The sequence below is a fragment of the Podarcis erhardii genome (genome assembly GCF_964252035.2).
Source record: "Podarcis erhardii genome assembly, chromosome: 4".
In the NCBI taxonomy this organism is placed as follows: Eukaryota; Metazoa; Chordata; class Lepidosauria; order Squamata; family Lacertidae; genus Podarcis; species Podarcis erhardii.
The window spans coordinates 71,259,228-71,283,195 of NC_138508.1; the positions used below are offsets into that span (position 1 = coordinate 71,259,228).

General features: G+C 39.9%; 1 protein-coding gene across 1 annotated transcript in view; it reads left to right on the forward strand.

Moving 5' to 3' along the window:
• The first annotated feature begins 1,013 nt into the window (after window positions 1–1,013).
• The window catches only part of PUDP (pseudouridine 5'-phosphatase), a 58,661-nt gene continuing 35,706 nt past the window's right edge, over window positions 1,014–23,968 (forward strand). The window contains exons 1-2 of the mRNA XM_081858781.1: window positions 1,014–1,170; window positions 23,444–23,662. Coding sequence (XP_081714907.1) covers window positions 1,089–1,170; window positions 23,444–23,662 — 301 coding nt within the window. The 5' untranslated portion in view covers window positions 1,014–1,088. The remainder of the gene's footprint in view (window positions 1,171–23,443; window positions 23,663–23,968) is intronic.

A 23,968-nucleotide genomic window follows, 5' to 3' on the forward strand; every position in this document is an offset into this window, starting at 1 on the left:
GGGGGCAAAGATGGGATTCAGACAATAGTGAGATAATGAAATGAAGGGGTGGGGGTGGGGAGCTGCTGGCTGTGTGTGAGAAATTAGGCAACTTTATTTTTGAGCAGACTGCGTGTTTGCTCCTAAGGACACATGCCTGTGTTCAACTCAGTTCCTGAGAAGTGTATTTAGGACTGCAACCTTGGAAGTCTTTTATCGTTAATTTCTGATATGCAAAATTGAAATCTTAAGCTTGCTGACCTGGGTTTACTGCTAAACTGACATGTATAAGAAAGCACATAGTTCAAACCACATTAGCACTCCTGGTTAGAGCTCCACCTGCCCACACTTAAGCAGCCGCGGCTCTCGCCTTTTGCATACTACTACTTTTGGAACACGCTGCCTTCACGCTGACCTGAAAACACCCCGAAGTTAAGCGCTGTGTACCTTACCGCTGCGTTCCCAAATTCATTTACTTGGGATTAAAACCTGTGGGACCTAAAACGCCGCTTACTACTTCCCTGTATCCATGCCCCAGCGTCGACCTGTTATGTCTCTTTGGGGTGCTTCTGGTTTATACGACGCAACTCCATTTGAGGCGTGCATTGTGCATTTGTGCATTGTGTGTCGATGGCGAAGCCCCCCCTTCCCCCTCCTCCAGTGCAGCATTTATGCATTTATTTATCTATCCCCCTCCCCCGCAGCCTCGCCTCCCAAAGGCGCGTTTGCAGCAGCGGCCGCCGAAATGCTAATAGTCCCCATCCTGTGCGCACGCGCGCAGCGAAACCGGACGCCCTTCCAGTTCCTCCCCATCTTGAAATTGCCACCGCGACGCTTAAGCTCCTCGTCTCGGAAAAAGCCGAGCCGCCGGGGAGCGCAGGCACGCATGCGCAGCAAGCCAGCAAACCACCGCTCGGCGTTCCCTTGTCCCCCGCGCTCCCTCCCCAACAATCTGCGGGACGCGAGTGGAACCGCCAGAGGCGCACGCGCACTTCAGAGCCTCTCCGGCCGCCCATCTCCTCGCCGCAGCGCTCCGCCCCCTTTCCCTGGCGCTCTCTTTTATCGCTCTTTCTCTCTCTGCTGTTGGCGGGGGTCGCTGTTGCAGCGCTATGGCCTCGCCCGCTTGCCCTCCTCCGACGTCGCCTCAGCCCGTCACTCACCTCATCTTTGACATGGACGGTCTCCTCCTGGGTGTGTAGCGCGCCGCCCTCCTCTCCCTTTCCCCCTCCACTCTTGCTGCCGGGTATAGTAATAGTAGCTGGGACTTAAGCAGTGCGCGCTTCCTCTCGCCGCCGCCGCGCGGCTTGTGGAGAGCTGGGGCGCGTGGCTTTCGGGCTGCCCTCGGCGGCGGGGTCCCGGAGCAAAAGTGCAAAGAAGGGCGGCGATATCCCTCCTCATGTGGTGCTGCAGTTCCCCACCCCGCACCCACTTCCCATTTCTTAGGCGCTGGTCTGAAAATGCAGATGCGTAGTGTGTGGACATGCTCACTCCCCGCCCCCCCCCCCCCCGCGCGTGCCCAAGTCCAGGAATTTTAATGCATTTGCCCAGGCTGTCGTTGTCCCACTGCATTTATTTAGGGGCTGTGCAAATGCGTCTTGTGCGCGCGCCTAGAGCGTGACTTCCGCAAACAGGAAATCAAAGGCAGGGCAAGTTTTGGAGACGGTGCTGACAGGGGGTGTGTGTATGGGGATCGCGATAACCCGGTTTGGTCACTTAGGGTGCTTCTTGCATGGTTTTTTTTTGGGGGGGGGGATGGGATTCGGTCACGTATCCACAAAAGCAGCTTGCACGATTGAACTGGCATGAAAGGGAGCTGCTCTCTCTTTCCTGCTCCTCGCCTCCCTCTCCAAATCGATCTTTTTATAGCAAAGAAAGGTGATGGGGGTGGGTGGGGAGATAGCACGGGATAACAGTGATTCATGAAGCAGTGCCCTCTCACCTCCCTGCAGACCCTCAGAATGGAGGCTCAGCAAAGAGCTGATTTAACGCAAGGTTTGACAAATTAATAAATGCATGATAAATTGGATCCGGAAAGGTGTCACAAAAGGACAGTCTTGCATTTGTTTGGTATTGATCACAATGAGAGCACTTGCTTGAAAAATTTGCAGTTGCGATTAAATGGCCTTCAGGATTGCAATGCTAACCAAGGCATTGGTTCACATTGGGAATAGAATATTAGTGTAATTGCTTGCTGGATGGGACTCCTGTAGTAAGTATGTTGTGCCCATAGAATACACTGAAAACAAGTTTCTCCCCATAAATACTTAACATGGAAATATTAGCAAAGCTGTTTGCGGAAGATAGAAATTTTGTATGGCCGATACTTGTCAGTATGGTATTAACCTGTTATTTAGGTAATTTATTGACCCGCTCTAACTTAAGTGGGGTAGCAGCAGCATTGCAACAAAGGAATATTTATTGTACTTGATCATTCATAATTACAAGATTTTTACACATTGCATCTGGTTTGAAGGCTGCAGCACATGGTTTACAGATATGGCTTAAAGTTCTCTAAAGTGGTAAATTATAGGGCTAATTCTTGCTGTCCTTTGGAGCCGGTTTTCCCTTTTGTACATTCTACAATGTTTTGTTTTGTGCTTGAGGATATCACCTCAAGTCCAAATAAAAAGCCTTGGGTAAACCCATGTTGGGTGTATAATTACTAGTGATTTGTGAGTACTATTGAAAGACACACATAAATTAATTGTTTTTTTTTTTTGTTTTTTTTTTTTAAATATTTTTATTAATTTTACAGAATAGAAAAGAGCAAAAAAATAAAATACAAAAGTTTCATAAATCATATTTCTTTTACAGAATCTTTTGGACTTCCCCACATCTTCCCGAATCTGCATTATTTATAATACCAATTTCAGCATTTTGTTATCTTGTTTCATCACTTATTGTATCTTTCATTTTGTCATATTACCCTTTTCAATATATTTATAACCCAATGTTCATAATACAAAATCTTCAGCTATTTATTGTCTTATTTCATTACTTATTGTATCTTTCAATTCATTATTGTATCTTTCAATTTCATGTTACCCAAATCAAAGTTATTGTAACCATAATCTTATATATTGTGATTAGAACGTAATGCAATAAAGATTTTTCTTAATTTCACCTCTCTTTTCTTGTGCCTTAATTTTAATTTCACCTAATTACCATTGCTGGGGCTAATATTTCCTAAAAAGTGCATTTTCTTAACATTCATACAGCTTATAATATTTTTGTAAATAGTCCTTAAATTTTTTCCAGTCCTCTTCCATTTTTTCTTCTCCCAAGTCTCGGATTCTGCCAGTCATTTCCGCCAGTTCCATATAGTCCATCAACTGCGTCTGCCATTCCTCCAGTGTGGGTAAATCTTGTGTCTTCCAACACTTTGCGATGAGAATTCTTGCTGCTGTTGTAGCATACATAAAAAAAGTTCTATCCTTCTTTAACACATTCTGGTCTACAATGCCCAGAAGGAAGGCCTCCGGTTTCTTAGGCAAGGTATATCTAAATACCTTTTTTAACTCATTATAGATCATTTCCCAAAAGGCCTTCACTTTCGGACATGTCCACCAGAGATGAAAGAACGTCCCTTCCGCCTCTTTACACTTCCAGCATTTATTATCAGACAGGTGATATATCTTAGCAAGCTTGACTGGGGTCATGTACCACCGGTATATCATTTTCATAATATTTTCTTTCAGGACACTACATGCCGTGAATTTCAATCCGGTGGTCCATAACCTTTCCCAGTCCTCAAACATAATGTTATGTCCGATATCCTGTGCCCACTTTATCATGGCGGATTTGACTGTCTCATCCTGTGTATTCCATTTGAGCAGCAAGTTATACATTCTTGAAAGTAATTTGTCTTTAGGTTCTAACAATTCTGTCACACATAAATTAATTGGATTGTAATGGGAAACAGTTTTTATTAATTGAATTAAATAGGCAAGGTATTAATTACACAATATTTGCCCAAACAATTTAGGCCATTGATGGAGCTCTTGCCCCTGTGGCCTGGCTGTCCCACCAAAAATGGCCTCCAGGGGCTGGCACAGAGCTGAGCTGCTCCTGTTGACAAGCCTGCTAACATTCTGTGAGCATATGACAGCCACCCAGCAATGCTACCTGTCTGACATTTTCCCCACTATCAAAGCAACAACAGGTCAGCTAGCTGTCCTAACTTCTTCTATATGCCACAAGTGATATTTCCTGCCTTTTAATCAGCTCTCTGGCTCTTCATCCACCACCAGCACATCTGCCAAGTTGTGATGAATTATTAGGCAACCAAGTGCAACTGAGTCCTCCTTGGCCCTGGGAAAGGTGAAAAATGTGATGTGTCCAGTGCTAATTAGCTGGTTGATTTTTTTAAAAAAATCCTTCCAGGTTCCAAATGATATGTCATCTTCATTGCCAGAGATACAAACACAAGGTGGGTGCAAAACTTAAGACAGTAGAAGCAAACAAACAACTTGAAATCTCCCCCTCCTCCTCAGATTTTAATAGCAAAGAGGAGAGTGTCTGTTATTGCCAGACTCTTGCTATAATATAATAATACTCAAAGTTGTACAAAAAGTGTAGTACTGTACCACCTAAGAATGTCCACAAAATTGACAGCATTGGACCTCAAATATTGCCCCCTCCCCTGCAAAAGTCTTAAAGGTTAATGTATAATGCCCAAGCCATTCAGCTTCCAGGGGAGAGGCTTCTTCTCATCCCCTGTATCTCAAGCAATCCCATACCACATGGTCAACTGTTCCTTCCAACTCACAGATGTCACAAGAAAAGTGTCAATCTGACATTGAATAAATTACTCCAAAAATGTACAGTGCCATGCCAAAAACCTAAACAGGCCCACTTGTTTCATCTTTAGCTGCTGGTTAAATATCCAGAAAACTCCCCAAAGAAAATTACCTCTCACTTGTGAGATCTGCTTTCCATAATTTTTGATCATCACTCATCCGCTTGACCCAACATTTTACTTTCAGAGAGGACAAAGGCAACATAGTGTCAAGTCTTTATACCCCAAAGAGTCCTTGGCTGTCTGATCTGCTATCTCATTACTAGCAAATGCTACGTGAGTTAGAATTTAACAGAAGTTTAACAGACTCAAAGACCCATTAACTGTAATTCTGAATTTGGCAACCATATTTCCTTTCCCAGATTGCACTTGCATCCCATACTCCTATTCTCAATCGCCAACAACCAAGACAAGGTGGGACAAGCCCAGTGCCCCACTGGGTCTCACATCCTTAGATTACTAAAAGCCAACTTTTTCTTTGAAAGGTAATATTGTGTTTCAGAATCTTCCCCCCCAAAAAGTAACAAATTATATTTTATAACCATCACCCTCACCATTGCTATTGAAACTCAATTGGATAGTTGAATCCTAAACATTGGGACATAGAAAAGCTATACTCACCTGTGCATGCCATGGCTTCCAGGACCCATCTGTAAATGTTAAACACCATTCATCTCACCAGGAAAAAATATTCTTTATGGTTATTCTTGGACCCTACTGGTCTACAATAACTTTTTACTTCTCAACTCACAACTCAAATCAAAATCACCCATTCCCACCCATAAAACAAACAACCAGGCATTTAATGAGCAATCTGATTTAGCACCACATTATATCATACCTATACCACAGTCTTTGTATGAATAGCATTAAGTTTTCACAATAAGGACCCTGAGGCAGATACATGTGCCTGACAGCAGTACTCCTCAATAGATTGAAATATACTCAGAGTCGCAAAGTGATTTCATGCTCTTTATTCAGCTCATAGTGGTGAGGAGGAATGAATGAATGTCCCCTCAAAGTATCTGCTTTATATACATTATTTACACAATGGGCTGCACATGATTGGCTAATTCCGGAATTCTACTGTAAGCCAATCAGGTTGTGGATTCACTTCTATCTGGAGCATGATTGGGTAGTTCCTGCCAACCAATCATACTGCTGCATTGTTCTAGGACCAATCAGACTGCTGCATTCTGAATCCTATTGTTCTAGGACCAATCAGACTGCTGCCTTTTGGATCCTATTGTTCTAGGACCAATCAGACTGCTGCAGTTTGGATCCTATTCAACTCGGTACATAACATAGATATAATAAATGCACACTAGAACATCAGTAGTGTTTTCCTATCCACCATCATGTACTACCTGAAAAGCTCTTCATTGGATTCAGTAACACTTTACATCTATTTATTGTATACAAAATATGCTGTTTCCAAGTGTGTGTGTGTGTGTGTGTGTGTGTGTATGAGACTTAGAAATTTGTAACTTGAGACTATATGTATCTGTTTTCCAAAAAAGATTCAATGTAATCCCCTCAGGTAATTTCCCTAGAATGTAATCCCTAGAAACACCATACCCACAGTTTTGCGCAGATAAAATTAGAATCCCACAACCCTCTCAATTTCTCCTAACTTACTTAAATCTTCAATTTAATTTCCTCTTGGCCACTTTATCCATCTTGCTATGAACACATTCCTACTGAGTGTGTATGCAGATATTCGTGCATTCTAACAGCCACCAGCACCTCAGTTTTCTTTACATTCTCTATATGCAGTTTCTTATCCTCAGTAATCAAAGCTAAAATACTGGATAACATTCAGTTTCCTTATCTGCCTGTAAAGCAACACAATTGGTGTATCTATAAAGAGGTTTCCACAAACTTGCCTCCAGCTATATTGTTTAGCCTTCATGAGAACACGTTTAACTATAGCTGTTTGTCATTGGTATTCCATTAAAACTTTCCCTCCAACATATGCCTGACCTTTTAGAAGGCTGCTTTGTGCTCCTTACTGCATTAATCTGTCCACCATGGAATTGTATTCCAGTTACTTCTCCTATTCAGGAGTAGCCTGAAAAGATGCTTCTAGTATACCTTGTACCAATGTTTTCAGAAATCTGCTCAGGACCTTGAAACTCAACTCAAGACCCAACAGTGTCCAGTTATTTATGCCTAAATGGTTCTGAACCAGCCTTCTTAAAAATCCACATAGAAATCATGTCTCTGCCAATCCTGAATCCCAAACAATGATCATTATTCATATTGGTTTCCTCCATAACTTCCCAAACACACTGAGCCACAATAAACCTTGACACTTTCCTACTCATTCAATGTATGAATTAACACGGGCTTCCCCAACCTCAGCCCTCCAGATGTTTTGAGACTACAATTCCCATCATCCCTGACCACTGGTCCTGCTAGCTAGGAATCATGGGAGTTGTAGGCCAAAAACATCTGGAGGGCTGAGGTTGAGGAAGCCTGAATTAACACATAGGTTAGGTTGAAATAGTGTTCTTTCTTCCTTCTGTTTGGGGGGTTCTGTATTTGAGGAACTGATTTACTGTACTAGTTTTTCCATTTTTATGTACCAAAAATACATTATAAACATAATTAAACCAATATTTATGATGGAGAAATGAGAGTGTTCATAACTGGGGTTAGAATGTACCACATGATTCCAAATACACAGACACAATGGGATGCTGTGATGATGACTTAAATATATATCTAAGCAGGTACTAAATAACATATGGATTATTTCAGCCTCTGTTTTGAGCTCTTTGACAACTTCAACCAAGTATCTATTTGTAAGTAGGTAAGATAAGGATTTGATGTTTCTGCAAAATGCGGCGCATCCTGGACTCTGCCAGTGTTGTGAAAACTTGTTTTATCCAGTTGTTCGGATGCTATAGAGAGCTGGTTTCTAGTGAATCTTGTATTGGTGCAAGTGTTGCAGCATATTCTTCAATAAAGAATGTACATTTAATGAAAATATTAGCATACATTAATTAAACAATATGTGCAATGGTTAAAAACAACAACCCCTTTGTTTAAATCCAATGTTGAAGAGAGTGCTATATTGTCAGAGAATGAGATATGCTTTTCACAGATGTTTCCCTTGTGGTTGTGGGAGTGCAGTTTGAATAAATTAGTTATTTAATTTCCTAATATCACTTAATCTTTCTTACTGAATTTATACAGACCCAGTGCTTCTCAACTATGATGCTGATTGAAAAGTCCATGTTTTCCATCTTCTCAGTAGCCAGGTTTGCCTCCCTTTCCCTTTTCTTCAAGCTCAGTCTGCTAGGGGTTCCATAACTGTTTGGCATTTGGTTGCTCTCTGTATTTAAACTAGCATCTCTCTTTTTCATTCAAACTGATTTCTGATCTTTCCATACTTTTGGACTTGTTTTCCAGACTTGGTGCTGCTCTGTGTTTACACGGACTTCTTTTCATTATAGGGTTTTCTTCCTGAACATCCTGGATAAATATTACATTTCCTATTCTTTGGATACAGGAGAAAAATGTTGCGACCACATTCAAATCAGGAAAAGTCAGATCTCTCTCTTTCTCCCTCCCTCCCTTAGATGAGGCACACTACCCCTAAGATATCGGGTTGCACCTTTCTCATTATAATCAATAAGAAGGAACACTGGATTAAATGATTAAAAATCCTTAAACTTTTAGAGCTAAGAAAACATGCTACATCAGCTTCCCACTTTTTGTAAGATTATTAGTGTTTTATTACAAGTGGAAACCTGAATAGTTCTATAATTGCAGAACAAGTCTATCTGAATTCTAATATGCTGTTTTAAAATTCTGTTCAAAGTCTAATTTCTATAATGCATATGCAACAAGATTTAGCTAGGCAGCTTAAAAGCAGAGCACACTTTGCTGTGTAGCACAACGCCAGGGGAGTAGGAATAACTGAATTAAAATTTTGATGTACTGCTGAATAATTTTAAAGAAGAGAAGCTGATCTTTATGTATGTGTGGGCAAGGGAGAAGGGGCGGAAGAAGAAAGGCAAACATTTCGATTCTTAGTAAATACTTGTAGCATAGGTGGTAAGTTACATTTACAAGAGCAGCCCCCAACCGAGGAAAAAATTGTTAGGCTGTACTACAATTAAATTTAACAGCATATCTGTATGTTCACTTTTACTCTGTGGGCTGGCTGGATAAAATGGAATCCCAAGTAAGTGCTGGAGCTTTCCAAACCTTGCAGCAACATATTTTTGTATAGCACTTGGAGTTTATGGAGTCTCTGGCTAATCTAGACATTTGAATGGGTCTGTGAAACTGACATTGAAGATTTGGATAGAAAGTAGTATGATGAAATTAGCACTTGCTATATGTGTTTGGCTGCAGAGACCAACATAATGATGCACAGCAACTGCTCTTCTTCAAAATCCCTAAGTGAATGGAAATCTAAATTTCATTTTTTTAATGTTATGAAACATGCTGTCATTCAATCCCATGAAAAATTGGAGGGAATAGTTCTGTCAGTGGTATCAGTGTCAAGCGTCTAGTGGTGAGTAAGTACTAATTATATTTGTTTAGCTATAAACCTAAGCAAAATAGGAAGCAAAATAAACAAACCGGAGTTGAGTCTCAAATTTAGGTCTTAATTTCCTGGCTGTCAGTGTAAATTAAGAAGCACAAAACGTAATATAATGAAAACTATCAAAACATCAAAAACATGCAAAGTTCTTCCTGCAACTAAACTCTGGCAAGTATTTTTCATGGGGACCTTTGTAAAGTGGACACTGAATAATATAATATAATGGATAACATCTTGTGTGCCAGTTTTACAAAAGGCACAGCGATGCTGTTCCAAGGATAATTTCGTATAGTGGCTATCCAAAAAGCAGAGGGCATGACATTAAATGTTGGTTCTGTGAACACCTTTCTATGTAGAGCTAGAGTAATCAGAACCAGTTTTCTGCTGTCCCCAGTTAATGCATGCATACAAACTAGAGAATCTTGAGGAATGAATAATGAGAAAACCAATTTAGTGCAGGGATAGACAACATGGTGCCCTCCAGAAGTTGGAATCCCAGTTACTGTCAGCCACAGCTAGCATAAAAAAATGGTCAGGGATGATGGGAGTTGGACTCCAGCAACATCTGGAGGGCACCACATTGGCTACCCTAATCTAGCATAAAGACTCACTTAAGTTCTTCAAAGTATTTAGTGTGAACTAGAGACACTGTGAGGAGATGTTATATATTTATTAGTAGTTTTACTGTCTGGCAGTGGTGACTGAAAATTGTTTTGAATGGAGCTATATGCCCCGCCAATGTGCAGAGACCTATCTGTAAAGTGACAGTCTCTGGCAGCATCAATAATAAATCATTTTTGGAGCCCTGATGATGACAGGTGGGACCATTTGCTTTTAATGTATATTTGAACAATACAAAAGAAAGGTAATTTTGCAAACACGTTACTTTAGGAATACAGCAGGACCCCAAAAGCTTCAGGTAATATCTGACTAATTCATACTGTGAATATACTTATTAAAATCAAAGTTAGTCATGGCTCACTTATCCATTGATTTTAGTAGGTCGAGTAAGTATAACTTAGTTGGCCAATCTCTAATGAAGCTGATAAAAGGATTGTAGCAGGAGTAATAGAGCACCTGATCAAGTTCTTCTAGTTTCCTGCTTAGAGCTACTTATTCTTAATTGATGTGTCTTTAATGAGCATCAGGAACTCCCCAAGTTCCTTGCCTTCTCAAGTTAAAGAAAACCATACCTATTTCCAAGCCCTCTGCATGTTCTGATGGGCATTGCAGAATAGAGGAGGAGTTAGCTTTAAACAATCAGCTGGTAAACCAAGTCAACATTTCTGTACTCCCTAGGGTGGAGAAGAAATTCTCGGCATTAAGAGCTGCTTTGCTTATTGAGCTATTGTGTCTTTCAGTGAAATGTGTAAGTGCTCTATGGTTAAGCTTAGATCTCAGCCTGGCCTTCAAGTTATTAGCTCACTTTTGTTGCCATAGATAATACAAAAAGAACCAGAATGGGGAAAAATTACAGCAGTCTTGTTTACAGAAATAGCTCTCCTCTGCATGTATACTTAATTTGAATTATCCATTTTCTTTTTTCTTTTATCAATACACTTACCCTACTTGACTCAAACGAATAAATTTCATTAGGCCTCTTACTTCTACGGAACTTGTGCTGGAGGCTGTTTAAAAAGGAAATGGATAGCAGTCTTATTGTGTATCGAGTTAGTATGCGTTTCTATGTGGGAGTTTGGTTCCTAGGTGAATCTCCTGCAGCATAGCAAATAGTACCAATTCAGTTTAAGTTCACCTTTCTGTGTAAATTCCTCTTTATTATGCAATTAATCTTGTTAAGCTTTAAAGTAGCAGTCTTCATAAATTGTGTTCCTCATTGTCCTGTTCAGGTGGCTGAATAACATAACTGTGTCCCTTTTCCTTATCTTGGAGTGAGGACCTTCTGATCCGCAGACCAATGTGATGTGCCATATTTTTTGTTTTCAAGGCCTCTTTGCTCTTCTGCCAAGGGCAGGATTCTTTCCAGATCTGGAGCAATAAGCACACCAGTGGATGAAGAAGTAATGCTTTATTTGCATAAGGTTAACAGATAGCAGCAGGCATACAAAACACAAGCTATAGCATACCAGACAGAAGTCACACACAATCTCCCCTTCAGCTGCCCGGAGCTCCAGCTAGAGCAGTGAGAGAGACCCCAGCCAACAGTCTCACAGCATCTGGTACCTCCATCTGTGAAGAAGCTCTCTGAGCCCCTTCGGCCTACAGCTTTTATAGCCCACTTTAATCTGATTGGTTGCACCTGGTTAGCAGGCATCATTCATGATCAGCCCAGGACAAGGGATGTGACTCAAGAGGAATGCGGAGCAGCTGAGTGTCTCCAACTCAATTCACTACACCTGGGTATCCTCCCCATTAGCCAATCAGCACTTAGAACACAGGGGACCCAGGAAACTCCTGACACAAATGAAAAACAAATTATACTACAGTGGTACCTCGGGTTACATACGCTTCAGGTTACAGACTCCGCTAACTCAGTACCTTGGGTTAAGAACTTTGCTTCAGGATGAGAACAGAAATCGTGCTCCGGTGGTGCGGCAGCAGCAGGAGGCCCCATTAGCTAAAGTGGTGCTTCAGGTTAAGAACAGTTTTAGGTTAAGAACGGACCTCCGGAACTAATTAAGTACTTAACCCGAGGTACCACTGTATCATGAATCGGCAAACCTTAAACCAGGGATGTAAAAGGGAAAGAGACATGTCATCTAACTCCTCAAAATTACAATGGTCTTCCGTGTTTCCTCTACATTTGCTATCTTGAAACAGTTCCTATTTCTCTAATTGTAAGAGATTCCCTTACTTGAAAAAACAGCCATATGTAGCCTTAATTTTTCTGAAGAGCAACCAGGTAGTTCTGTATCAGAAGTAGAGATAGGAAGACCTGGAAAAACGCAGGAATTTCCCCCCAATTTTTCTGGTTTTTCCCCAAACCTTCCCATCTCTAATCAGAAGATAGTTCTGGTATTTTCCATAAGCATGGGAAATGGAGTTAGTTGACTTTCTGCACTTGTAGCAGAAAATTCAGAGTTACTTTTTAAGCAACGACTGACAAAAACAAAACAAAATGATCAAAAACATTAGCAGTTCATCTGTCCATGCTGACCTATTTATCAGAGAATGATAGTCCTGGCATGCTGCTTGCCTTGCTGATAACCCTGGGCAAGTGACTTGCTGGAATGGATACAGTGTTTAATGTTCTGAAGAGGCAAACCTTTGTTGCTAATGAGTAACAGCAGCACAACTTGAAATCCCTGATAGCAGTTGGCCCTGCGGCAATGGGGATATATGTAGGGACAAGTAATGTCCAAAGCGGTCCTGGCTTCCGCTGAAATAAAGTGTCAGCCATTGAAAGGGTCGTGACTGCATCAATTTAAGGGGTTTGTAAATCATAGTTTCGCTTTCCTCTGATTTGATTTTGGACTAAGAGGCATATTTCTTTACTTCGTGAAGATTTGACAGATTGCCTTACCTGTTTGTTTTTTAAAAGAAATCCGTTGAAGAGTATAGATTTGCAAAGAGACTGTAGTCAGCAGGTGAAAAGAATCAAACAGTAGAAAATGCTGTAATGTGGTATTAAAGCAAATGAAAGGGAATGAACCTAAGCCCCAATCAATAAATAATCTGACCCTCCTCAGTTATGCACTCATGGGCTCTCTTTTTGCTGTAGTTTTTACATTTTGATTTAATCTGAATACATCTCTGAGGGACTTTTCACACATTGCTTTTTTCTTTCTGGTGATTTTAAGCTTACTTTCACCGTGACAATCAAAGGCATTAAAACTGACAGTGAAGTTTAACTTGTCCTAACTACAAACATCGACCCTGTACTTAACAAAGTTCTTTGTAACTGAATAAGCCCTTGATTTTCTCTTGGTGTTTACAAATGATGCAATTAAACAGCATAGGTAATTATTTTCAGGTGAGGCATTTTCATTTAATATGATCCAGAATGGGCTATTCAGTCCTTTCACACACACCTTTTCCATCCATAATCATAATTATCTGCCCCTTTACTGTACAGAAAATGCTGTGCATTGCATGTTTCCATAGTTCTCCACCTTGCCATTATGCATATATCTCAGGAAGTAAATAATAGGAAGTAAAGTTGCTAATGGCCACCCGGCTATGTTTGCCCGCATTGCCACTATTTTTTACACTTCAGCCCTAAGTTGTAGGTATAGCCATCTCTTTGATTTCTTCTAGCTTGTAAAGGGCAGAGCTGAGAAATTTGCTTTGTATGGAGAAGTTACAGTTGTGTGGTTCTACCCTGAGAAACGCTTTCTTTTCCTGGCTTTGTGGTTCTGAAACAATATATAGAATCATACAACCATGGAATCTTGGAGTTGGAAGGGACACCAAGCATAATTTAGTTCAACCCCTGCTATGCCGGAATCTCAGCTGAAGCATCCATGACAGATGGCCATCCAATCTCTGCTTAAAAGCCTCCAAGGAAGTGGAGTCCACATCTCTCATGACAGCCTATTCCACTGCTGAACAGCTCTTACGGTCAGAAAGTTTTTACAAATGTTTAGTCGGAATCTCCTTTCTTGCAATTTGAAGCCATTGGTTTGAGTCCTACCCTCCAGAGCAGGAGAAAACAAGCATGCTCCCTCCTCCATGTGACAGCCCTTAAGATATTTGAAGATGGCTATCGTATCTCCTCTCACTCTCTTTTCCAGGCTAAATACACCCAGCTCCTTCAAGCGCTTCTCAAAAGGCTTTGTTTTGAGACCCCTGATCATCTTGGTTGCCCTCCTCTGCACACGTTCCAGCTTGTCAACATCTTAAATTGTGGTGCCCAGAATTGGACACAGTATTCCAAGTGTGGTCTGACTAAGGCAGAATAGTGTGCTACTATTGCTTTCCTTGATCTGGACACTAAGCTTCTGTTGATGCAACCTAGAATAGCATTAGCTTTTTATTTTGCTGCTGCATCACACTGTTGACTCATGTTAAGCTTGTGGTCCACCAAGACCCCTAGATCCTTTTCACATGTACTGCTAGTGCCCCCACAATCCTATATTTGTGCATCTGCTTCTTCCTGCCTAAGTGCAGAACCATACATTTGTCCTTATTGAAATTCATTTTGTTAGCTTGTGTCCAGTTCTCCAATTTGTTAAGGTCATTTTGGATTCTGATTCTGTCTTCTGTAGCATTAGCTACCCCTCCCAGTTTGGTGTCATCTGCAAATTTAATGAGCATCCCCTCAATTCCTTCATGCAAGTCATTTATAAAGATGTTGAACAACATTGGACCCAGAACAGAACCCTGTGGCACCCCACTTGTCACTTTTTGCAGGATAATGAGGAACCATTAGTGAGTACTCTGGGTTTGGTCAGTCAGCCAAATTAACAGTAACAATCTAGCCCACATTTTACCTACCATAGAGGCAGGCAGTCACTCCTGTTGTCATAAATGTGTGAATTGCCTCTGATTATTATTCAATGAATTGGTATACTGCCCTATACCTCTAGACCTCAGGGTGGTTCATAACATAAAATTACAATATAAAAACCAAAAAAATGCATAATAAGAATAAGGACAAAGACAACCCAATTATTTCTCATTCCATAACACATTTAAAAGGGCATCATATGTTAATTAGCCAAAGACCTGGTTAAAGAGGAATGTTAGTTCTTATCTGAACTTTTCATTATCATCATGTTCAATGCATTAATGTTTTATGGTATATGTTAATTTGTTGGTTGTTTATTGAATTTTTAATTGTTCTAATTTTTTTTTGCTGAATTATTATATTTTACTCTGGTACCCTAGGATGAAGAGTGGGTTAGAAATGCACCTAACAGATATTTGTGTGGGGTTTTTAAAAAAAAAAAAAAAATTGGACCTTTCAACCTCCATAGGTTAGGCTGAAAGTGAGAGAAGGCATTTAGTATACTACTAAATGCACAATTAGGAACAGTGACATGTGTATATCTTTTTCTAACCTTCAACCCTGAATTGTGCAGGTTGGGAATACAAGGCCATATGACTCAATCCCACATCCTTGTAAGAAAAGGTAAGACTAGGGCTTCTGTCTCTTAACTTTTCAGAAGTAAGAAGCTTCTGCTTTCCAAAGCACGCATTTGGTAGCAAAAACTAATTGTAATGTAAACCTTGAGACAGTTTAAAGACTTTAACCACTGTGTTGCATGGATAAAAAGGTTCACATCTTTTTGTCACTGTTGCAGTCTTTTTGTTTGGGTAGCTCTAATTTTATGATGTGGTAAATTGAAAGGGGCATAGTAGTACTGCAAGAACCAAGCACATATTCTCTCCTGGCTTTAAAGGGCAAAGGTGTTCTCTCCACTGGCTCATTACAGCAAGCAACAATAATGCTTCTGTTTCCACAGCCTTCTCAAATACCTGTCTTGGCTTGATGGGTTTGGAACTGTTGGGCTGACAGTCTGCATTATATGGTGGGAAGGGAAGGCAGAAGTTCATGTTGTCAATAGGCTAATTATCTGTGGGCAATTACATTTCATCTCATGCAAGGGGGGATTTTGAATAAATTCTTGAAACAGAATGAGTTGGGTTTAGGCTTAGCCATGCTTAGGAAAGACCCACAGAAATCAGTAGGACTTTAGTTAGTTGTGAGTAACACACTGTTAAGACCATATTCATGGAAGACAATCTTACTTGGCTATGAATGATCGCCAAAGAAGAATACAGTATGTCATAAGCCACATTGATTTCAAAGGGAATGAATTAGTGCCACACACTTTGAATTGTCCCACCAACACAAACATTTCATGTTCTCCGATTGCTATTGGGGGGGGGGAGGCTTCATTTTACCAGCTCCTGCTAGCACACCTAAATAGTTGAATTCGGCCCCAAAAGTCTACTCTGTACATAACCAATCCTATAACAAAACATCTGATGATCTGAACTTGAAAAGTATCCTCTGGTGAAAAGTATCCTCTGGAGCAAGGGTGTGGCATCTCCAGCCTGATGCCTAATTGGACCTCCCATTCCTCACCATTTGGCCTGCAAGGCTGTTTTGCCCAAGCCACATCCATCTGTCCTGCTTATGTCACCAGTTGCTTTGCCCAAAGGGGGTTTGCAAACACTGGCAGTCAGTGGCTCAGGACCCCCTCACCCCATATAAACCAACCAGGACTCTGCATTCATCATCTGAGGCCCTTCTTTGTGTATCTCCTCCACGTGAGGTCCAGAGGGTGGTAACACGAGAACGGGAATGTAGAATTGTGGGATGCTTTCCCCAGTGAGGTTTGTCTGGTGCCTTCCTGATATATCTTAAGGACTTCCTGCCTGTAATGTATAAAGGTGCAGGAATCACAGTGGAAGGTTGCTGAAGTAGGAAATTATAGAGTCATGTCTTAAGTTGTTTTGAAATTTTATTTGACACACACTGAGAAATTCTGGCGGTTTGAAATGTCCCCCAGAGTAGAATTAGTTCTTGACAGTAGCAGACAAGCAGAGCTCCACCAGTCTAGTAAATGCAGATAACTTCAGAAGCTATTTGTTGGGAGTATATCTGATAGAGAGTTGTTATAGTAAAGCAAAGCCATAAGGGTTATTCAGCTGGCTGGCTAAAATGAAGCTTATTGATCAGTTACACTGCCCAGTAAATTTTTCTTTGAAGGTTGTTGAATGGTACAGTGTAATGGTTTTGTCTATTGTGGCGATCCAGCTATCATCCATTGAGCCCTTAATCGGACTCCCATTGTAATAAGTACCAGTTAAATCAGATCTATGAGTTGGATCCTCCCCCCCCCCCTTTTTCTATACTAAAAAAATGCAGTGATGGCAGAATAATACAACTTTCTGAATTAACTAGCTTGTTTTAAATGCCTCCTCATACTCTTAAAATGTTGTTTTGCTTCTTATTACCAAGTGATAAACATCTTAATACAATAGCAGTTTATAAAGGACTTGCTGACACAACATCAAGGATAACCACATGAAACTGTCTGTATTGTAAAAGAAAAAAAAATGCCTTTAGAAGCTTTGAACAAAAATGGTGATTAAAATTATCCTTTATATAGCAGTAGGGAGAACAAAGTAGAAGGTTTTTCCATAATGTTCAGGTATTCTTTCTTTGTATTGTAGACATTTGTTCCTTAGAGGATACTAATATCATCTAGAGCTGCAGTTGGAAAAAGCCCTCACACCGAACAATTTTGTTAATGGAATTTGTTATAATTATTTTGTGCTTCAGTTTCCCATCTCTCTCTGAGAACTGCTGCCTAGAGGCCTAATTAATGGAAATAGATGGCCTATGAGACTCTCATCTTGTTAAGGTTAGGCCAGTAAAAGCTCTGCGTGCCTGTTTTTGAAGCAAAAAAGGTGCCTGCTGCAATATTTTTCTCTTATTTCATTGAGTAATTTTTTGTACTGACTGTTCCCCTCAGGTTATGTTTGCATGCAGATACTAGAGTGGGGCCTCCTTGAAATGGTGGGTACATGCAAAATATTTCTAGAACATTCATTTGGTTTCTGCAAAGTGCATAATTTGAACTTAGTTGATGGGACCTTTGATCCAACAGGGATTATTGGTAGTAGTATTCAATTTATTACCTGCCCTTCACTAGCAGGTTCCAGGGCAGGTTACCACAATTTAAAAATCAGTATTTAAAAACAGCTAAAAATAATTGCAGTCACGGGAATGGCATAGTTCTTAAAAACGCACATGCTGGGAGTCAAAGGCCAGAATGAAGATTTCTATCTTCCATCATTTGCTGAAAACTGTAGTAAAGGTGCCAGACACACCTGTGAGGAAGGAATTCCACAATTTAGGAGCTTTCATAGACAATGCCCTCTTCTGAGCCACCACCCACCCTGAACCTCTAAGAACAGCAGAGCTACCAAGAAGGCCTTCTCTGCCTTCTCTTAATACCTGGTGGGGTCAGTACAGAAAGAAGTGGTATTTCAAATATTTGGGGCCTAAGTTGTTTAGGGTCTTAAACACTAGTGTGTTTAAACACTAGTGTGTTTAATGTAACTGTATGTAAGGCTGTGTGAAACAATTGCAATGGCCACTTACTCACTCACATACTCAGAAAAAAAGGAAGCCCTTTGCTTCTCGTTCATTATCCAGTTTTCTCTCCTCTTATCCCATGCCTGAGTGCTAAATCTTCTTAAGAGCATTTGGTGAAGGACTCTCTGCAAGTACATATTGTATACCACATTGTCCTTCCATACATACATGTTGACACTCAAAAGAATATCAACAAGTTAGTAATACGGGATAATTTGTTCTTCTGTTTGCGATCCATTTAAAACGTGTCAAGCACATTTTAAAAGTAAGTTTTACTTAAGATAACTTCCAATCATGTAGTAAGTTAGCTGGCTAAAATCTTCCCTTTTTAAAATCACAAGTAATTTCATCTCTCTTTTAAGAATGTATGAATATCATTTATTTATTTTATATATTAAATTTGGGGGAATAGCCTTCCCAATTGGCTAACATGTTTTTTTTAAAAAATAAAACATTAGAATAACAAAATTCAGCAATGTCAAATAACTTTCCTACTGCTCTTTGTTAATATTTAAGAGCCAGGTAAAAATACTTCAAATAAAGCTCATCTAAAAGGCTTGGGCAAATAAAAAGAACAAATGTCATATGGGTCTGGAAATGTATTGATATTGTTTTGTCACAAGTTCTTTTTCATCTTAGCTTGATATAATCCCTCCATTGCCTTCCCCAACAACAGTTATAATATGGGTTTTTCTCCAACCTCTGTCAAGATGAAGATAAACATTGAGTTTTTGTCCATCTACTCTATCCTCCTTTGTGCATTGTTATCCAGTGGTTCAAGTGGCTATTTGGTTGGTTTCTGGCTTTTGGTATAGAGTAAGCCTGCAATCCGTGCACATTTAACTTGTGCACATTCAGCTTTACAATAGCTCCCCAGTGTGCTTTGGGCTAGGGCAAATCAGCGCTGTAAACCTAGCTTTTGAGACTTCTCGCAGTTCTTCTCCTTGTCTTACAGCACCACCGTCTGAATCTAAGTGTTAATATATATCCGTAAAAACTGTGGTCTTGCTTTCCTTTTTCTCACTTGGCTCTTTTTACTTCTGTGTGAAGGTGGATGAATCATTAGTTCCTATTAATCTGAAACTGGTTGTTTTGGCTTGCAGTGTGTGGGGATTGGGTAAGATGATTTTGACGTAGCCTGTTATACATGGGTAGAATGTGCTTCACATTTTATTATTTAAAATATTGTTACACTGCCCTTCATTAAAAGGATTTGAGGGTGGCAGTCATTGTGCAATTAAACTATATCCTTAAAGTGATAACTAAATCAAAAGCACCACTGAGGCATTATGGATCTTTTAAAATGACTAATAATCACAGCTTAATATTGGAATCATAGAAGTATAGAGTGGGAAAAGGACCGCAAGGCTGATCTAGTTCACCTCCCTGCAGTGCTAAAGAATCCATGATGACTCATCCCCAAAAACCTGAGCTGCAGATCTCATAGCAGAACTTGAAATCAGAGGCAGCTAGTAACAGAAAAGGTCTGCAGTGATGAACAAGCTTAGGATCTCTCTCTGGGACCAGAGAGAGGAAAGTTCACCAAACTGCATAAAGGATTTAAGGGACTGAAGCACATGGCTTGTTTGCAATGTGTTACTTTGTTCTTTGGTTACTTTGTAACCAGTATTGTCATTGTTGGGGGTGTGGTGGGATTTTTTATCCTACTGAAAATAATTTTTGTGTGTGTGTGTGTGATTTTGTCCCAACCCTCAGATATAAGCTCATCAGTTGATAACTGTGGTGCAGATAGGCTTAAGGGTTTAAGTCAAAAGTTGAACCTTCATGATACCAGAATCATGACTATCCTTTACCAATACTCCCTTCCGGAGATGCAAGTAGGAAAAAGTATGAATAGTCCCCATTCTGCCTTTTAAGAGACCTGACTATTCAAAAAGCTGCCTGGTTGAAAAATTTACAATCTTCCTTAGCCAAACACCATTGTATACAGTAAAAATTGTTAAATGAATTAGTGTGAGTACGCTTTAAATTTGTGTGATTATGCTTCATATTTTAAGGATTAACTATATAAGAATAATAATTCTCTGCTTGAGCCTTCTTGGGACAACAGTTGGTGACAATACTACACTATTTGAACAACTGAACTCTTGCACTAGTGAATTACATTTTTAATAAATCAAGAAGCAAACTACAACCATTTTTTTTTACACCCAACTAACAGTAAACATAATGTGCATACAGTAGCATCCATTTATAGCAAGTACTTATGCTGTCTTGAGTAATATGGCAAAAAACTTGTTTGCAGCAGCTAAAGCCTAAAAGAATAGAATACCTGCTCTCCATTAGGATGAGTTATAGATACTTTCATTGAATTATGTTAAGTGGTAATCAAAAAAATTAATTTCAAATCATTGCTTGATTAAATTAGTTGCAATCCTTAGTTGTTGGCAATTACATTATTATTTTTATTTCAGAAGAGATTTATAAAAAAGTGCTGCAATATGTGTAGCTTGCACCTGTCTTTTAATATATTGTTGGAGAATTTTGACTCATCATTCAAAGGCTGCTAATTGTTTTGAGGTTCCATCCAGTTTAATGGTTTTAAACTACACTCCCAATATATGTGTAGCATGTGCTATAGGAACTTTGAAACAATACTCAGAATTCAGATATGCTTGTTACACTGGGGACAGTTTATCACACAACCCAACTGAGGAAATTAGTGTTAATCATTGTGCCTATTGGGTGTCTCTGGTGTAATTGTTTGAATCTAGCAGAAGATGCTTCTGAACAAATTTCCAAAATTATAGCCCATCTATTTTCAAGCCCAGATTCAGGAGATTTTTCTCTCTCTTTTCATTATGGGAATTTTGCTTCTATGAATAGGCCTGCATCTAGACTTAATATGAAATCTAGGTTTTATTGTCATTTCTGTGTGGTCATTATTTCTACTATATTTTGGTATATTATTGAAGGGTATAAGAATAGAAAGGAGTCATCCTCAATCTCTTGGTAGATCAGTGATTCCCTGCAACCAATATAGAAGCAGAACTTTTTCAGCACTAAAATAAGGATATACATCTTAATTATGTTGCCAATTCCTTTTCACATAAGCTTGCTGAGAGCATCATGCAGTGCCAAATGAACGGAGTATGAGTTTGTTTGTTTGTGTATTGCATGCATCATCAGGCTATCAGTCATGGCATCTTTTCCAGCCTAGTCACTAGAATAGTGCTGACTGAGACTTTGTGAGCTTTTGAGGAATCCATGATTCTGATCGCAAAAGTTGGAAAAGTTCAGGGACAGGATTCAAGAATTGCTGGTTTTTCAGCTGTGATGATAGAGTGAGGCTGCATCCCTTCTCTTCCTCCCTCTGCTGCGGCCTGATGTAATGTCTGCTGCCAGATGACAGCTTCTCAGCAGAGCTGATGGTAGCCCTGCACTGCTGTCTTTTCACTCCTCTATCACAGACTGATGTAATGGCTTCTGTGAGGTATATGGATCACCCTTCCATTGGGCACTAGCAAACTGACCTGCTGAAATGACCTCAAATGCTTACTGCATGAAATTACTGCAGCTAAAGTCAGGTTCATGATAAGAATGCAGAATCTAGAAATGTTGAGTTGCAAGCCACTTGGGAGTTAGAAACTTGCACGAAGTAAACAGGTGGTGCTCATGCACTGTTCGTTGTTGTTGCTTATTGTAGATTTTCGATAAATGGATTATAATACAGCAGAGGTAAGGGGAAGATGGGAAGGAAACAGGAAGACAAGCCTGTTGTTAGTTCCAAATTAGTTCCAAATTCAGGAACTATTACTTGTTAAAGTCATATGGCCATTGAGGGAGACAGTTTGAGAAGGGGAAGAGCCAAATGAGACTTCATCTAAGCAGGTCTTCAGCTCTACTGCAGCCAAATGGAATGACTGTTAATGGATTAGTTGGACATGCTTTTTGGGGAAACTATCTTTTTTTCCTCCAAGGAAGTATAAGAAATGCTCTACATTGTCAGCATTCAAGGTGATGCTGAAGGTAATGAGATCCTTTGGCATCCAGTGATGTCATTTCATATTTCAAGAACTGGAAACGGACCACTGCCAGCTGCAGTGGTATAATTGAACCCTTACTGGTACATTAAGGCAATGTTAAAAAGAAGTCAAGAATGCTATGGCCAAATGTGCCATGATGATTGACTAATGGATAGCAATGAATCTTCATCACGTGAACCAGCGGTGTCAACCTACCTTTGTATTTTTGTGTAGTAGGCCTCAAATTAAAAAAAAAATAGACCCCTTAACCTTACTGGGGGACAATTGCTCAACAACTTTGCTTTTAAGAGCCGCAATAAAACTGTACCATAATGGCTATGTTTGCTTATCTTTTTCGAAACTAATGAATTCAGGAGAAGGTTGGTTCCTTGGGCTGAAACTTTATATGCATGAGTGTGGCCTGAAGAGAACTTACTTGCTCTTAAACCCCCTTGATTATAGGTTATAGGGTTGTAATTGAAATCTAGTCAGATGTAAATGTAACAGTGCCACTGGCAATATAATGCAGACTGTGGCATCTTTTGAAGAACTTTTAAAGTCCTGTTCAAAGGCTTGCAAAATAAATTACTTTATAGTTTAAATAGAATATGTAATGACATCCCTTGAGTACCAGATTTCCTTCTTCATTTGTTATCTTCAGTTCCAAGATAAAGATTACCTCCCAATTAAGGCATTCCTTTTCTTCCACAAATATGTTCCAAACACGTAATTGTGCATTGCAGCCCACAATAGTGTGTTTTGAAAATATGAGGGTTTGCCTTCTATAGCAGTGTGAATGTGAATTTATAATCTTGTTGCCATGTATTTAAGGTTAAAGGTTATGTGGCACCCTGATTTGGGTGGCCTGGCTGTGACCTTAAGTCAGAAGTTATTAGTTTTGCCTGTCAGAAAAGGCTTACATGATGTTCAAGATGAATTTCTTATGGCCAAGAGTTCAAGACCCTATTGTATTGTCTTTTATTCTTGCCAACGTGTTCACCAATAAGAGCGCTGTCTTTTCCCTCCAAGAATGCAACATAATTTGTAATTACGCCCCATTCTGACATCATGCCACTAATATTGTGTGTTTTTTCTTTCCTCAGATACTGAACGTCTTTATACTATTGTGTTCCAAGAAATCTGCAACCGCTTTGGAAAAACCTATACCTGGGATGTAAAATCCTTAGCAATGGGTAAAAAGACACTGGAGGGATTAACGATCATGCGAGATGCCCTGGACCTTCCAATAACCATAGAAGAACTACTGCATGAAAGTAAAACGAAGCAAGAAAAAGTGTTCCCCACCGCTGCATTGATGCCAGGTTGTATTTCCTCTAATCAAATGTGTGTATATCCAATTAAATCTTGCAGTTTGAATTTGAATAATTGCATTCACAAAATGCTTTTCTCTGGTGCCTGGTTGTTTCCTCATCACCTTGGAAGATTGAACTTTTTTTTATTTCTCAAAAAACCCACTGAGGTGTCTTCTAAGAATAAATATGATGCACTTTTCAGCAATGCCATCTGTCTCTTGCATAGGGGAGGGAGAGAACATGTGATATTGTTCTACTTGACAGCTCTGAATGCGTGTATGGTTAGTTGCCGTGTGTTTTTAAGCTGTTGATAGC